The sequence below is a fragment of the Oncorhynchus mykiss genome, chromosome 1 (genome assembly GCF_057628025.1).
Source record: "Oncorhynchus mykiss isolate SJ-2025 chromosome 1, ASM5762802v1, whole genome shotgun sequence".
NCBI classification, from domain to species: Eukaryota; Metazoa; Chordata; class Actinopteri; order Salmoniformes; family Salmonidae; genus Oncorhynchus; species Oncorhynchus mykiss.
The window spans coordinates 57,893,827-57,912,473 of record NC_143022.1 but is presented as its reverse complement, the minus strand read 5'-3'; the positions used below and the strand labels follow the sequence as shown (position 1 = coordinate 57,912,473).

The following is an 18,647-nucleotide window of genomic DNA, read 5'->3' as shown; positions in this document are numbered from 1 at the left end:
AAGGTGGAGGCTTGCAAACTCAAGAACACCATCCCAACTGTGAAGTATGGGGGTGGCAGCATCATGTTGTGGGGGTGCTTTGCTGCAGGAGGTACATCATAAGATGGCATCATGAGGCAGGAAAATTATGTGGATATATTGAAGCAACATATCAAGATATCTGTCAGGAAGTTAAAGCTTGGTTTCAAATGGGTCATCCAAATGGACAATGACCCCAAGCATACTTCCAAAGTTGTGGAAAAATGGCTTAAGGACAACAAATTCAAGGTATTGGAGTGGCCATCACTTAGCCCTGACATCAATTCTATAGAAAATTTGTGGCAGAAATGAAAAGCGTGTGTCGAGCAAGGAACCCTACAAACCTGACTCAGTCACACCAGCTCTGTCAGGAGGAATGGGCCAAAATTCACCCAACTTATTGTGCGAGGCTTGTGGAAGGCTACCCGAAATGTTTGACCCAAGTTAAACAATTTAAAGGCAATGATACCAAATAATAGAGTGTATGTTTAACTTCTGACCCACTGGGAATGTGATGTAAGAAATAAAAGCTGAAATAAATAATTCTCTATACTATTATTCTGACATTTCACATTCTTAAATAAAGTGGTGATCCTGACTGACCTAAGACATTCATTTTTACAAGAGTTAAATGTCAAGAATTGTGAAAAACTGAGTTTAAATGTAGTTGGCTAAGGTGTATGTAAACTTCCGACTTCAACTGTATATAAAGTGCTGAGCTTTAAAACAGCTCTCTGTATTTGATTCCCTCTATCTTCTCTACAGAGTCAAGCGAGCATGAGGACAAGAGCACGGATGTGTCTGAGGAGGTGTCTATGATGGATGTCCTCACCCTTCCCCCTCCCTTCACTGAGCCCCCCACAGAGGGTGAGGAGTCCCCCGAGCGGGAACCCCCCAAATCGCCCCCCAAACTCCCCAAAGGAGATGAGGAGGAACTGGGACCCCTACCCGACAACTGGGAGATGGCCTACACTGAGAAAGAAGAGGTCTACTTCATAGAGTAAGTTTGTGTTTTTGTCTCTCTCTGTCTTTCTAATGAGGAACAGAGGGCCTACTAGAGCATTTTTGGCCCTTCTGTTCACCTTAAATATCTCACCCTCCTCTCACCCACAGACAATCCCCCTCCTGCCCACCCCCACTCCACATACACAGGGGATGGGGGTTAAATCTTACTACTTAAAAAAAATGACAGATATGAATTCCACCCTCCTTTCGTATTTTTTTAAATATTCAGACACTACAGAAACAGAGCGGTATGCAGGATAGATCGTGAAAGTGAGAAAGGTGGTCGCAGGGATTGAACCCACAAAGTTGTAATTTGATTTATGTCATTATTCCCAATCAACAACACAGGCGCACACAATCTGATCTCTCCCTCTTCATGCCCTGTCTCTCTTTCTTGCCTCTCTTTCTCGTCCTCCCTCTCTCCTCCCCTTTCTCATCTCTCCCAGTCCCCCCCCCCCTCTCTCTCTCTCTCTCGCCCTCTCTCTTGCGGTAGTTGGTTGTGTGAGGGTGTGGTGGGTCGTGAAGAGAGGTACTCTTCCTTTGTCTTTACTTTTGGCTCTTGATATTTTATTTTTCCATGGTGGAGGGTTAACGCATCGTTTGTCTATTGGTTTCCACTGTTTATCATTTTCTGGTCGGGGGGGGGGTTAGTTTATTTTGGGTTGGGAGTCATGGTGGCTGCGATGGCATCTCAGCTGAGTGGGAAAGAAACGCTGTCTCTTTGGAATGGCTTCAGGTGCGTTCTGGAGAATGGTATCAAAGTGGAGGAAGTTTTGCTCATGGTCGGCAAACAGGTGGGAGCAGAACATTCTGTACACACTGCATTCAGAATGAACTGATTGTGTTCATGAAAAAGGGATTTTTTGTTGGGGTTGTGCTGGTGCCGTTTTCACCTCTTTCGACCATGTCGACAAGAGCAGTGGCATTTAATCTTAATTATGTTAATTAGCCAATCAGAAGCTTCAAAAGCCATGACATCATCTTCTGGAATTTTCCAAGCTGTTTATTAAAGGCACAGTCAACTTATTGTATGTAAACTTCTGACTCACTGGAATTGTGATACAGTGAATTACAAGTGAAATAATCTGTCTGTAAACAATTGTTTGAAAAATTACGTGTCATGCACAAATTAGATCTCCTAACCGACATGCCAAAACTATGGTTTGTTTAAACTTGCTAGGGCTAGGGTCCTTTTTTCTCAATTTCTGTCTGATTGACGTGCCCAAAGTAAACTACCTGTTGCTCAGGCCCTGAAGCCAGGATATGCATATAATTGGTACCATTGGAAAGAAACTTTGAAGTTTGTAGATATGTTAAAATAATGTAGGATACTATAACGCAATACATATGGTAGGAGAAAATACAAAGAAAAACCAATCTGAATTTTTTTTGGGGGGGGCAAGTTCTAATGAGCTTATGATAATGAAATCTAGCTCCCAGTATGCAATTTATATGGCTTCCACAGGGTGTCAGCACTCTATGTTCAAGGTTTCAGGCTTGTTTCTTCCAAAACGAGTAACAAATAGGAGTTTTAGTACTGGGACACACTATTGGAAATTCTTGTTTGGGCGCGCGATGAAGTCAAGATTTACCTGCTAATATCGGTTTCCTAATGAACATAATTTTTCCTTTTGAAATGTTATAATTTGGATTCCTTTCTCTGCATTTTGAATGAGTGGATTACTCAAATTTATGGCGCCAACTAAACATACTTTTTAGGATATAAAGAATGATTTTATCTAACAAAATGATACTACATGTTATAGCTGGGACCCTTTGGATGGCCAATCAGAGGAAGATTTTCAAAAACGAAGTGAAAGTATAATTGCTTTTTATGATTTTAGGAATTTATGAAACCTGTGCAGGTGTAAATCAGACAGTGCAGTTAGATTAACAAGAATTTAAGCTTTCAACCAATATAAGACACTTGCATGTACCTACATGTTTAATATCCATAATTTGAATGATTATTTATTTGAACTGCGTTCCCTCCAGTTTCACCGGAAGTTGTCCTGCTATTGGGACGCCTAGCCATAATTAACTAGTTTTAATGACTACAACCTAAGTGTATGTAAACTTCCGACTTCAACTGTAAATGTACACTTTAAGGTTAAGCAGGGGGAGGGGGTACCATATTGTTTGCTAGCACAGATAGTTTGCAGTGTTTTGAGTCTGGGGACGTAGGGCACAATAAGTTTGCAAGCCCACATAAGGTCCAGAGAGAGAGTGCTAGTACAGACAAGCCCGACCAGTTGGTAGCGGGGGCTAGAACGCATGGGCCAGAGGCTGGAGTTAGCTCTGCTGTGGGGCAGGCTACTGGAGGGGGTACTGCAGGCCATGGAGAAAGATGTGGGGGCTGGAGGGGGTACCTCCTAATGCACGTATAATGTACCTTATGGGACTAGGTAATGGCTCTCTTAGCCTAATGACCTAGACACAGATATAGAGTGCACTTATTCTGCTTTCTACTCTAAGATCTATAATGTGCACAAATGTACTGGAACATTCCCAATATATCACCCCTATGCGACTTACTAAGTCCCAAACCTTTGTCCAGTACAAGTGAGAAGGGAAGCACCTTCTCTGTTGTTTAGGAGACAATCTGCCTCCCTTTCACCTTATCAACCTTTGCTTCACTTTCTCATTCATACTGGGGAGTCAGGACCAAACATTTCCTTTCATATATAGCTAGAAGGAAGTATTAGATCCATCCTCAAGCCAATTGTCAAGCCAAGAGACTTATGGCCTCTGTTCTATGATCACACCATACACAATCTTATTTCCATCTCTCATCACACAACAAAATGACATTCCAGCTGAAGCTGGTGACTTCCTTCCTTTCAGCTGAGCTGCTTTTAGTTTATCCACTTTCTCCTTCTGGTTCCTACAAGAGTGATAGCATAAGACTTGCAAACAACGAGAAACACAAAATATACCAGTTTTAACAATGTGATAAGCTATGCAAAATTATATAGGCATGAAAAGCAAAGTCTGAGACCATGACAATTCCCACTCTATCTTCACCTGACTCTATTTCTCCAGGATACTTTTCTGCTGGATTCCACAAAAAAATGAAAGCCCTAAAAAGCCACCTCATGCTTTCGCCCAGTCTTCACCTTTCCGGCCCCAGGTTCCGAGAGGGGTTCCCAAGCCATGTAATTTTCACTTTGTTCCCCATCCCCTCCATTGTCACCTGATAGGCAAGTGCATATCCCTAATCAACGCTACATCCTCTTGAGGTAACTCAGCACTGTATATGCTTTCACATCAATGCCTTCAAAATGTTGGCAAGCTATCCTCTTTCACATGATGCATTAACCAATAAAACAACCCAAATATGATGTTTAAACTAGCTCCCAGACCCAACCCATCAACATGTCTACAGTGGAATCTAGTCTCTCTCTCTCTCTTTAGCTCATCTTCAAGCTCACCCATTATACAGCTGGACCTCGTGAGAACTATGCACCCACCGAGGAGAGACATGCCGATCTTCACCGTTGCAGGTGCTATAAGTAGTACTGAGTGTGGACCAGACCAACACTGTCCCAACACTCCCTCCCCCTGCTACAGATACATTTGCACATATATCATTCCATCTAACCCATAACACACTAGTCACTACTCCCAATGCACTTCTACAGTTATAAACATACTATAACAGTGAGTTCTCTAACAACCTCCCTGTCGGAGGATACTTAGATAAGTTTTCTAGAGCCTCCCTAGGTCTAATACATTTGAGCAGTGCCCTCACCCCTCCAGTTTAAGAGCAACTCTCTCTTGCTATAGCCGAATCATAACCACAACATTTTATTAATGATCCAACCCAAATTCAGAATGACAGTCCTTAGTGCTTAATTTGAGTCTAGGACTCGAATTCCAGCTTCTCAACTCAGCACACATCTTCCCTGTTAGAATGTACATTTATAAACGGAACCTTTTATTGCCGGTAACAACTCTTCTCATTACAGCCCCCCTTTGTCCCTGTTTTCCTGTCACGAGTGGCCTGGTAATGAAAGATCAGTATCTCAATGCATACTTAGTCTAAATCGCTCACAGTGTGTAGACCAATCCCCCCTTTCTCCCATCTCTCTCTCTTTTTCAGATTGCGTTTACAGCTCATCTTCCCAACGGCACATGTAACTCTTGCCTGTCCCATTTGATGGCCCTTGATAATGTCTCGATTTCAATATCCAAATAGATGCATCCGTTTCTCCCACGTACACAAGTCTCTCACCTGAGCCGTTCTCTCTCTCCACGCTCACTCCACATGCCCTCTCAGCACTCTTGCCGCCCGCACCCCGGTTTATGGCCCAGACTCCGATAGACGTGTTAAAAGTCACTGTCACATTGCAAGCCTTTGTCACTCTTTCTTCAGCTGGTTAGGGAAGGTATTGAGGTTCACACACACTGTTTGTGGTCAAATTATTCCTAAGACACGATATGACGTCACCTTCCATGATAACCTCAAAAAAGCACAGATCAGAACAACAGCTTAGTTCAATTAATTTCTGTTTCAGGAAATCCAGACAAGCATTGACAACTAGGGGGCACTATTTTCAGTTTTGGAAAAATAATGTTCCCAAAGTAAACAGGCTATTTTGTCAGGACAAGATGCTAGAATATTCATATAATTGACAGCTTAGGATAGAAAACACTCTAAAGTTTCCAAAACTGTAAAAATAATGTCTGTGATTATAACAGAACTGATATTGATGGCGAAAGCCTGAGAAATCCAACCAGGAAGGGACTTTTACAGTATTTAGAAAGCTCTGCGTTCCTATGCATCCCTATTGAGCAGTGAATGGGATATCAACCAGATTCCTTTTTCTATGGATTCCCTAATGTGTCTAGTGTCACAATACATAGTTTCAGGCTTTTATTTTGAAAAATTAGCCTGAACAACAACATTGCGTCAGTGGTCAGCTGGCGGCTCTCAGAGTGATTTGTGTGTAATAGACAAATGCGGCCATTGTTTCTCTCTTTCCTACTACCTGTCCCGGTTGATATATTATCGAATAGATATTTTAAAAACACCTTGAGGGTTGATTATAAAAAACCTTTGCCATGTTTCTGTCGATATTATGGATCTAATTTGGAATATTTTTTTGTCGTTGTCGTGACCGCAGTTTCCGGTGGATTTCTCAACCAAACGTGAAGTACAAACGGAGGTATTTTGGCTATAAAAATAATCTTTATGGGACAAAATGAACATTTGCTGTCTAACTGGGAGTCTCGTGAGTGAAAACATCCAAAGCTCATCAAAGGTAAATTGTTTTATTTGATTGCTTTTCTGATTTTCGTGACCAAGTTGCCTACTGCTAGCTGGACATAATGCTATGCTAGGCTACCGATAAACTTACACAAATGCTTGTCTTGCTTTGGCTGTAAAGCATAATTTCAAAATCTGAGATGACAGGGTGATTAACAAAAGGCTAAGCTGTGTTTCACTATATTTCACTTGTATTTTCATGAATATGAATATTTTCTAGTAATATTTTTTTGCCCGTTTCATTATGCTAATTAGTGTCAGTTGATGACAATTTTCCCAGATCCGGGAGGGGTAGTTATAACAACATAATGTTACTGCTAAAATCATTTTCAAAATTAGTTCATACACCCTTATTTTACTGGCGACCTCTCAGGAGAGTTACCAGATCAGGAAGTTAGCACCCTAACCCCTCTTGGAATCCCACACTCCATAAATCCCCATCTGGTGAAATTTGAATCGAAATAAAAACCCAAAATGAAATCAGCAATACATATGTCACAATCTATTTGGAGTAAATGCCATCCCTTATTAACATATTTTTTATCTTCTTTATGCAGACTGAACAAGTACATTTGTATATTTACCCAAGGACTAGGACCCCAGGGATCTGGTATTTTCCCTTTGAACACATAATTCCCAACGTGATTTTAAAACAACATGTTAAATCAAAAATAAACAAATTTGAATAACCAATCAACTTATCTCATGAAGCAATGGTTAAATAGAGTAGAAACGGGTGTTTTTCATTCATTTTATAATTAAATCCCACCTGTTTCTATCATTTCTAGTGAGATTGATCAGGTCTCACCAGAAAGTCAGGATACCTGGCATTCGACACCATTAAATATTTCCTCTCCCTTTTCTTTGCCTGTCCTTCAGAAACCATTTCAAAACCTTCCAAACATGCCCATCCTTCTGCATACCCAATTTAAACAGAATTTAATAAACCCCATCCAAAATAAATCCCACAGTATCAACATCAATAATGGATATTCATAACCGGTAAATTGTGTGTGCGTGCTGGTGAACCGTAGGTCAAAAACACACATGAACAGGCCTCGCTTATCTGGAACTCCGTTTATGGCCTAATCCAGATACTTTTATACTTAACAGTCGAATATCACTAATTGCTCTCCCCAATACCACAGTCTCCGGGGACATTTCAACGAGAGATAATGAAACCCCCTCTTCTGGAAAAGAAAGTGTACATCTCTTTAGCGTTCACTATCCTATATTTTAATCAGTAAGCCAAAAGTATTACTTAGAAATCAAACATGATAATTGTAAATCCACTGTCCTTACTCCAATAATTCAATGTTTGTTTCAATCCCCCAACGTTTATGCATCTTTTATTTAGCATGTACTATTCTCCATAACCCCCACACCACAATGTTCTTGAACTACCTGCAAAAATATAAAGTTCATTTTACATTTAGTAACCTCTTTGCTAATTCCTCATTACCCCTCCACCCTTTCTTACATTCGAGAAATCTATTTCACAATAAGATTACATAAAATGTAAATCTATTTCAGAATAACACCACAAAATGTTTCATGAGATCAACAAACAAATAGCCCAACACATGACCAATAGCCCAACACATAAAACAGGACTCTGTCTCCCTACACTTTGATGTTTTTCTGCTACGTTTCTTTGGTTTACCTTGGCCATTGAAACTATAGGTAGTGACTTTCCCTGTGGCATGTCTGCGAAGTCAGCAGAGTTATATTCCACTCTCAAAACATCTTGCTCTATTTCATCCACTACCCCCCTAATTACTGTTTTGAACACAAGGTTCAAACCTGCCATCAAAGTAGAAGTGCAAATTCTATCAAGGCACTCCCGTACACAGTCTTTTTGTTGCTAAATGCCTCTATTAATTCCCCATATTCGAGACAAATTGGTGGCATGCTCGTGCACCTCTTTCAGCGACTCCATGGCTTTATCAATATCCTCTAGATTGATTAATATCCTCTAGCTCCATATTACATGGAGAAATGGGGCAGTTTGTCGACATTTCAATAGTTATAATTCCCAAACCTATCCCTTCTATAATACACACTTTCTATTAACTATTCTCCAAGGTAGCGCTACCCACTTCCCCAGTATTAGATCCTATACTACAGCGTCTGAAAATGTATTACTGGAGAATACGGATGACTTAATGTCTTATTCCAGTATTGCGCCTCAAATATCACTATTATTGATAACCCATATGACCAAAATTATTCACACTTGTCTTCCTATTTCCACATAATCTTCAATTTATCTTCCTTTTCTGTTCTAATGCTACTGATATTTTTTGTTTCTTGGTTTATTTGTCTGTTTATTCCTTTAGCTTCCTGTGATATTCGTATTTATTCTTTGCTCCCTAGTTTTGTTTTATTATGCTTTTCACCAGTCTCTTTCTCTTGTTCTTAGATTTCTCCCTACTGGTCCAGGGCTAAATCTTCCTAACAGTCTGTTAAGCCCTGGATGGCTTGACCACACCCTATTCCCTCCTATGGATATCCACGTTATTTTTCTTTCTCTGATTATTGTACTCGGTCTATTGGTTATTACCCCTGTCTCTAGGTTTTTATAATTGTTCTCTCTTTCCAAGTATATAGTTACTTCAAATGTTATTACTTCTACGTTTCTCTGTACTGTATATTTTTCTACCTTGCAGCACATTATTCAATTTGTAATGGCTTTACGGGCAATCGCTGATGTCGTCTTGACATTTATTGCTATTTTATAATCATATATTTTTTATTTATCCTGACTGTTACTTCTAGTATTAAATTATTTCAATGGTTATTCATGTACCATTCACACTCCCCTCCTTTGATACGGGACTGGGTGCATCCTCCCTACCAGGTCACACTTAAGCAATGGTCCGGGAGAAGAGCGCAACCCCTTCCCCACCAACAGCAGAGAACTTTCACACTCACTTGTACACAACTCTTATGCTTTCCTAAGCGACCTGCAAATTCAGTTCTTCTGATACACTTCCTCGACACAGAAAAAATATGTATTATACAGGCTTTTACCTGTCTGAGCAGTCCTTTGCTGATTCACTTCCTCAACACAGCCAAGTGTTAACCATAAGATGTGTGCCTATCTGAGCAGTCCTTATTGATTCACTTCCTTGCCACATTAGTCGGCAACCATAGGTCTTTGTGCCTGTCTGAGCAGTCCCTTATTGATTCACTTCCTCCAAAAAAAATAGGCAGTAACCACAGGTCTTTTTGTCTAATTCTATTCGACCATGCAGAATGACAGTTGCCACTCCAAACTGGATCGAACAGAACAGTCAACAGAGCAGACTGAACGAGATTGAACTGATGAATGACTGAGTGAGCTGGATTAATTGATTGACCCACCTGACTTGGACTGATTTAATTAGATGAATGGGTTGCATTTGTGCAAACTCAAACAGGCCTAAACAACAACCATCCAAAACAGATAACACACAACTCCCAATCCGCAGTGGCCACACTAATATATATATTCTACTTTCACTGCTGCAACCCTTAAAGCTTTTTCTTTCTCTTTTCTTCCTTTTTTGAAATTATTTTGCATGCATTTATTGAATTCAAATGCTCCTAATATCCTTTAGTTTGTTAAATTTGGAGAGACCTACTTGGTGTTTCTATTGCTGAGCCAGGCTCCGAAACGAACCACACAAACTTGAACTATAAGTAAGACTTGGCTTACCTCTCTTTTAGGTGTTTGTGCTATTCATCCAGGAAGACGCATCTGCAGTCAGAGTTTCCAACCATTTACTGGTCCCTTGTAGCCACTCCTGGCAAGCTCACCATTTATGTCGTGGAAATTTTCACTCAATCATATTTCTCAGATACCGGAACTTGTGAAATTGTCAAATACACTTTACTACAAAGTAACAAGCCGGACTGGCCCATGGACCAACTGACTTTCCAGCCTCGGAACACCTTTTATACCGTTTTCATCCTTACGTCACACACATAGTAACTCCTCTTTATGTTAATGATTCAGGACTAGGTAATGGCTTCTCTTAGCCTAATGACCTAGACACACATATAGAGTGCACTTATTCTTCTTACTACTCTAAGATGTATAATGTGCACACATGTACTGGAAAATTCCCAATATGGTTGGATGTACGGTTGTAATGTGGTGCTGGAGGGTGTACTGTACTGGGATGTTGTGTACTGTCAAATATGATTGTGTGGAGGTTGTGGTGGCATGCGATGCATTTTTAGGCTGTGGGAGTTAGTGAAATTAGGATGGCTCATTAAAGTAAAACAAAAAGTAAAGTCTCTCTCTTTCTTTCTCTCCTCACCAGTCACAACACTAAAACCACATCATGGCTGGATCCTCGGCTGGCAAAGAAGGCCAAACCACCTGAGGAGTGCAAAGAGGACGGTGAGTGTTTGTGTTTTTATGTACAAATGCACATGTATGCATAAGGTTTCTCTCTTCTCTTCCTCTCTCTCCAGTAAAGGACCTGTGTGTGATGGGAATTATAATTGCTCTGTGGAGTGTTAGCACAAACCCTGCTCTCTGTATCCCCCATCCCCTATCTCTCTTGCTTGCTCTTTTTCTCACTTGATCTGTTTCTGCTCATGTCCTTCTTTCTCCCATTCTTTTTATTCTCACTCACAACCCACCCTTGGAGTAATACGTGGGAAATTATCTTGATACCTGAAATAAAACTGCATAGTTAATAATCATATTGCATAGGAGGGAATTGCTGCCATATTGCCTCCACCTATCCACTCAGTACATGTCCTTCTACAGCAGAAAGGTCAAGGGAAATTAAGGAAAGGGCAATAAGACATAGGGAGGGCCCTGTGTTTTGTGCGATCAAGTGATATAACAATATTTTATTCTGTATTTTAAGCCTTTATACTCACAACCAGTACATGGGTTGAAAATGGCAGATTTGCATTACAACCCAAGATGGTAGCATGAGAATAGATTCTTCTGAAATTAACTAAAGTCTTTAAAACATTTTATCACAAACTGTATCAACCTGAAAACAAAAGTTCAAAGAAAGATATTTCCTAAATAAGGTACATTTACCAATTATAAGTGAACCGGAGAAAATGTGTAAGGATAGAAACATTTCCCTAGGTGAGCTGGTGGAGGCCATTACGTTTACAAAATGGTAAATCACCTGGTAATGATGGATTCCCAGTGGAATTCTACATACACTTTCATCCCAAATTACTGAAGCCTATGTTACTTATGCTCACAGCAGCTCTAGAGAAAATGAAACTTACCCAATCACCATGTTTGGCTACAATCACCCTTCTTAAAAAGAAAGATAAGGATCCATTATCATGCGGTTCCTTCCAACCAATGTCACTTTTTATTGTGGATTACATATCCTTTTTAAGGTATTGGCTTTTTGCATGGAAATACACTGAACCAAAATATATATGCAACATGTAATGTGTTGATCCCATGTTTCATGAACTGAAATAAAAGATCCCACACATTTTCCATAGCACAAAAGCTTATTTCTCTCAAATTTGGTATACAAATTAGTTTACATCCCTGTTAATGAGCACTTTTCTAATGAGTCAAGATGATCCATACACTTGACAAGTGTGCCATATCAATAAGCTGATTAAAAAGTATGATCATTACACAGGTGCACAGTAAAAGGCCACTCTAAAATGGTCACACAACACAATGCCACCCAATTCTGGAAGTTTCATGAGGAGGAGATCAAGTGGGACTGCCACGCATCCGTCATCACTACTTTGCACATGAGGACTTCCAGTAGGGCAGCCCTGCATCAAGAGGAATGGATCTCTCCAACACTGAAGTGTTTGAGAGTGATTTAAATGAGTGAATGCAGGACTTGAGTTATGTGCTCAAGACACTTTGCAGAGAGACGCACGCGTCTGTGCCGGTGGACAGCTAAGTGGAGTGAGTTCACCCAACGCCGGAAGTCACTCACGAGGAGGAGGCCAAGCGGGACTACAACAAAAATAATGGAGGCCATCAGCCCAAGAAGCCTCAGACACATCCAGCAGGTAACGGATGTTGCTGGGTGAAACTCTCTCTATGGTAAGGTGCAGAATCCAGCGACAATCCCAAATACATGTTCTACTGGTCAGAATAATTTTGCACGCCCAATTTTTCAGTTTTTGATTTGTTAAAAAAGTTTGAAATATCCAATAAATGTCGTTCCACTTCATGATTGTGTCCCACTTGTTGTTGATTCTTCACAAAAAAATACAGTTTTATATCTTTATGTTTGAAGCCTGAAATGTGGCAAAAGGTCGCGGGGATCGAATACTTTCGCAAGGCACTGTAGTACAGACACCTGACCAGGCCCAGATCCTCGTTATTCGCTGGAGAAGGAAATGGAGATCCCTCAGAAAGAGATCAGGGTGCCTCGTCAGGTGCCGAGTGGCTAATCTGCCCTTGCCCTTTGTCCTGCTGGCTAACTTGCAATCGCTATATGGGACAAACTGAAAGCGCGTTTATCCTACTAATGGTACATTAAAAACTGTAATATCTTATGTTTCACAGAGTCGCGGCTGAAAGACGACATTAATAACATACAGCATACGCTCTATCAGCATGACAGAACAGCAGCCTCTGGTAAGACACGGGGCGGGGGCCTATGCATTTATGTAAACACCAGCTGGTGCACGATATGTAAGGAAGTCTCTAGGTTTTGCTCACCTGAGGTAGAGAATCTCATGATAAGCTGTAGACCAGACTATCTACCTAGAGAGTTTTCATCTGTATTTTTCGTAGATGTCTTCATACTTCTAAAGGCTGTTGCTGGCACTAAAACCGCAATCAATGAGTTGTATACTGCCATAAGCAAACAGGAAAGCGCTCATCCAGAGCACCTTTACCCCACACACAGAGATTCGTACAAAGCTCTCCCTTGCCCACCATTTGGCAAATCTGTCCATAATTCTATCCTCCTGATTCCTGCTTACAAACAAACATTTAATCAGGAAGCACCAGTGTTCAGATGAAGCAGATGCTAAACTACAGGACTGTTTTGCTAGCACAGACTGGAATATGTTCCGGGATTCATTCAATGGCATTGAGGACTATACCACCTCAGTCACTGGCTTCATCAATAAGTGCATCGAGGACGTCGTCCCCACAGTAACCGTACGTACATAACCCAACCAGAATCCATGGATTACAGGCAACATCCGCATCAAGCTAAAGGCTAGAGCTGCCGATTTCAAAGAGTGGGACACTAACCCAGACGCTTATAAGAAATTCCGCTACGCCCTCGGATGAACCATTAAGATTGAATCCTACTACACCGGCTCTGATGCTTGTCGGATGTGGCAGGGCTTGAAAACTATTACGGACTACAAAGGGAAACCCAGCCACAAGCTGCTCAGTGACGTGAGCCTACCAGACAATAAGGATTTGGTCTTTTACCAAATAGGGCTATCTTCTGTATACCCCTTGTCACAACATGACTGATTGGCTCAAATGTATTAAGAAGGAAAGAAATTCCACAAATTAACTTTGAACAAGGCACACCTGTTAATTGAAATGCATTCCAGGTGACTACCTCCTGAAGCTGGTTGAGAGAATGCCAAGAGTGTGCAAAGCTGACATCAAGGCAAAGGGTGGCTACCTTGATGAATCTCAAATGTCTTCAATAATATTCTACAATGTAGAAAATAATAAAGTTTGACACACCGGTGCTTAAATTGACTCTAATGAATGGCTGTGATAGGAGAAAACGGAGAATGGATCAACAAGATTGTAGTACTCCACAATAATAACCTGACCGAGTGAAAAGCCTGTACAGAATAAAAAATATTCCCAAACATGCATCCTGTTTGCAACAAGGCACCAGAGTAATACTGCAAAAAAATTGGCAAAGCAATTCACTTTTTGCCCTTAATACAGTGTTTATGTTTGGGGCAAATCCAATACAAAATGTTACCTTGTACCCCTCTCCATATTGTCAAACATCATGTTATGGATATGGTTGTAATCGTTAAGAATGGGAGTTACTTTTGCTTCCCTCCAATCCTGGGGGCACACACTTTCTGTGGCAATATCGTCTGCTATTTTCCTCAGTCATTCTCCATCCAAGTTGTCAGACCCAGTGGCTTCCACATTCACTTTATGGAATAAAAAAAAATGCTTTTCTTTCATAATTTAGTTAGATATACTTGAATGTATAGTGTTAGCGTCTTGCCAATGAAAAAATCATTAGTGTTTGGCAATATCAGTTGGTTTTGTGATGAATGAACCATCTGATTCAATGAATGATGGAGCGGAGTTTGCCTTTTTCCCCAAAATTGTATTTAAGGTGCTCCAAAGCTTTATACTATAATTTTTTTAATGTAATTTATCTATGTTTTATAGTGTAGTTTAGTCACATGATTTCTCAATTTGCAATACGTTCACAAATCAATTGCGCTGCCATTCCTTTTGTCTCATCCCTCTCAACCATATAATTGATCAATTCCTCTTCAATCCACTGGGATTTAAGTTTTTACAGTCATTTTCTTAATGGGTGCATGCTTATTAGTAACTGGAATAAGCAATTTCATAAATTGCAGGAAAGGTTGCAGGACCTGGTTACAGTTTGAAGCTTTTTCTTGAGTGGGTAGCTTGATGAAAGCCAGTCAATATTTAAATCACCCAGCAAATATACCTCTCTGTTGATATCACATACATTATCAAGCATTTCACACACATTATCCAGATACTGACTGTTAGCACTTGGTGGTCTATAGCAGCTTTCCACCAGAATGGGCTTTAGATGAGGCAGATGAACGTGTAGCCATATTACTTCAAACGTATTTAACATGAGATCCCCTAAGCTTTACAGGAATGTAGTTCTGAATATAAAACAGAAACACCTCCACCGTTGGCATTTCTATATTTTCTGCAAATGTTATAGCCTTGTATTGCTACCACTGTATCATCAAAGGTGTTATCTAAGTGTTTCAGAGATAGTTAGAATATGAATGTCATCTGATACTAGCAAATTATTGATTTCATGAACCTAGTTTCTTAAACTACATATGTTAACGTGGGCTATTGTGAGCACTTTTCTTCTGGGATGCTTGCTTGTTTTCATTGCTTTATTGGGAAGCTTAGTAGAAGTAGATATGCCCATGTTATTTATGTCAGTCCAGGGTGAGCTGCACAAAGTGGACTTCATCCTAGGGCACACTGCTTCAGTGCAAACAGTATCAATTTGGTTCATAGGCACATGATTACTACATACAACAGCTGTAGGATCAGCAGAGGCATTCAAGGCAGTGAGAGGGACATAAATTAGGTAACTTACATTTTCTACTAATACCCCTGGTATAATGTACATTTGCTGAAGCATTATGACAACTGCATCACGTGGTAGGGATTAGGTGAGCTGGGCTTGGGGCGTTGATAAGGCATTGTCTCAACGCAGTCTTATAATGCTGTGAAAGGATCCAGGAACCCAAATGATTTGGGTGATTCCCATCCTCCTTGTAAAACTTTTTTTTATTCCAAAAGGTATCGTAATTGTCAACAATTGAGCTGCAATAATCACATAGCCAGGTCACCACCTCAGGAGTAAATGTCAGTTGGCTTTTCATAGCCGATCATTCAGAGTCTCTCTACCGCTCCTGCTGTGTCTAGAGAGTGGAAACCAGCAGGTCTGGGACAGGTAGCACGTCCGGTGAATAGGTCAGGATTCCATAGCCGCAGGCAGAAAAGTTGAAACTGGAGCAGCAGCATGGCCAGGTGGACTGGGGACAGCAAGGAGTCATCAGGTCAGGGAGTCCTGAGGCATGGTCCTAGGGCTCAGGTCCTCCGAGAGAGAGAAAGAATGAAAGAAAGAGTTAGAGATAGCATACTTAAATTCACACAGGACACAGGATCAAACAGGAGAAATACTCCAGATACAACAGACTGGCCCCCTCCCCCTGACACATAAACTACCGCTGCATAAATACTGGAGGCTGAGACAGGAGTGGTCGGGAGACACTGTGGCCCCATCCAACGATATCCCCGGACAGGGCCAAACATGCAGGCTATAACCCCACCCACTTTGCCAAAGCACAGCCCCCACACCATTAGAGGGATATCTCCAAACACCAACCTACCGTCCAGAGACAAGGCCGAGTATAGCCCACAAAGATCTCTGCCACGGCACAACCCAAGGGGGGGGGGCGCCAACCCAGACAGGAAGATCATGTCAATGACTCAACCCATTCAAGTGACGCACCCCTCCTAGGGATGGCATGGAAGAGCACCAGTAAGCCAGTGACTCAGCCCCTGTAATAGGGTTAGAGGCAGAGAATCCCAGTGGAGAGAGAGGAACTGGCCAGGCAGAGACGGCAAGGGCGGTTCGTTGCTCCAGTGCCTTTCCGTTCACCTTCACACTCCTGGACCAGACTGCACTCAATTATAGGACTTACTGAAGAGATGAGTCTTAAATAAAGACTTAAAAATGAGACCGAGTCTGCGTCTCTCACATGGATAGGCAGACCATTCCATAAAAATGGAGCTCTATAGGAGAAAGCCCTGCCTCCAGCTGTTTGTTTAGAAATTCTAGAGACAGTAAGGAGGCCTGCATCTTGTGACCGTAGCGTACGTGTAGGTATGTACGGCAGGACCAAATTGGAAAAATAGGTAGGAGCAAGCCCATGTAATGCTTTGTAGGTGGCAGTAAAACCTTGAAATCAGCCCTTGCCTTAATAACCTCTTACAGCTCCCCCCTACTTTGTGCAATTTCTGCCTGAAGACATACCCAAATCTAACAGCCTGTATCTCAGGCGCTGAACCAAGGATATGCATATTCTTGGTACCATTTGAAAGAAAACACTGAAGTTTCTGTACATGTGAATTGAATGTAGGAGAATATAACACAATAGATCTGGTTTAGATAAAACAATGAAAAAACCCATACTTTTTTTTTTGTATCACCTTTAAAATGAACAAGATAAAACAAACATTCAGATAGGATGATGCGGACAATTTTAGTGAATAATATAAGAGGGCAATAGTACTTGTGCAATGTTTCAGAATTATAACTTCCAAAATGAGTGTGCTACATGACATTTATCATGAAGTCACCCAGGTCCCACACAAGTAGCCCAAATGTACCCAAGTGGCCAAATTGGTGAAGGTATACATTTTGAAACAAATACCTACTGTATATACAAAATACCAAACTGGTATTCTAACACACCCCCCCCCCAAAAAAAAAAAAATTTGAAGAAATAATAATTATTGATTAAAAAATATATGAAAAAAAATTCTATATATATATATATATATATATTTACAAAATAACATGGGTAACTATTTACACACTTTCAATATTTGGAAGACCCTCAGTCCTCTATCAAATCAAATATATTTATATAGCCCCAGCCTAAAACCCCAAACAGCAAGCAATGCAGGTGTAGAAGCACGAAGGCTAGGAAAAACTCCCTAGAAAGGCAAAAACCTAGGAAGAAACCTAAAGAGGGACCAGGCTATGAGGGGTGGCCAGTCCTCTTCTGGCTGTGCCGGGTGGAGATCACAGTGGTTGTAGAGGGTGCAACAGGACAGCACCTCAAGAGTAAAAATTAACAGTTTAGGGTTCCATGGCCGCAGACAGAACAGTTGAAACTGGAACAGCGGCAAGGCCAGGTGGACTGGGGACAGCAAGGAGTCATCATGCCAGGTAATCCTGACGCATGGTCCTAGGGCTCAGGTCCCCCGAGAGAGAGAAAGAGAGAATTAGAAAGCATACTTAAATTCACACAGGACACCGGATAAGACTCCCATTCGGAGTCAGTGTCACTGTGAAAGAAAATGTTCAGTTAGAATAGTTTCACATATGAGCCCTGTATCAACAGGTATAATAAACAGATATATAGAGAGAGTACAGGGAACATAAGGTTGAATATATTATTATGACCTGCTAGATCTACTGTCTCTTTTTATATTTTGACGTTTCAGCTAGATCTACTGTCTCTATTATATTATGACAGACCAGCTAGATCTACTGTCTTTACTATATTACAACAGAGCAGCTGCATCTACTGTCTCCATTTCACTTTGGCCATTGATGTGGTCCTGCCCTCTCCTCAACAGCCTCAAATAGGCTACTTCATGTGGGTTGGGGTGGAGGCAGACACACGCATCTCACATTTCATGACATTACATGTTTATATATTGCTTCTAAAATTATTAAAAAAAGCACAAATAATATTTTATGTTATTAATTTCAAACAAGGGCATTAGCATGATAAGAACTTACCAGTCCAAAACGATGTCCTCTCCCATTCAAAAAATATTCCTCTACAATCGATAAATGAATCGTCCTACAACAATCTCTGTCTCACCTTCCCAATCAATTTATTCTAAAATTGTGTGTACATCTGTATATCT

The 18,647-nt window shown here is 40.8% G+C and overlaps 1 protein-coding gene across 3 annotated transcripts in view; it reads left to right on the top strand.

Moving 5' to 3' along the window:
* LOC110525190 (membrane-associated guanylate kinase, WW and PDZ domain-containing protein 2) overlaps positions 1-18,647 on the top strand; it is a 251,137-nt gene that overhangs the window by 167,379 nt on the left and 65,111 nt on the right. For all 3 annotated transcript variants that reach the window (XM_021605194.3, XM_090235041.1, XM_090235045.1), the window contains 2 exons: positions 784-1,018; positions 10,603-10,682. In XM_021605194.3, coding sequence (XP_021460869.2) covers positions 784-1,018; positions 10,603-10,682 — 315 coding nt within the window. The remainder of the gene's footprint in view (positions 1-783; positions 1,019-10,602; positions 10,683-18,647) is intronic.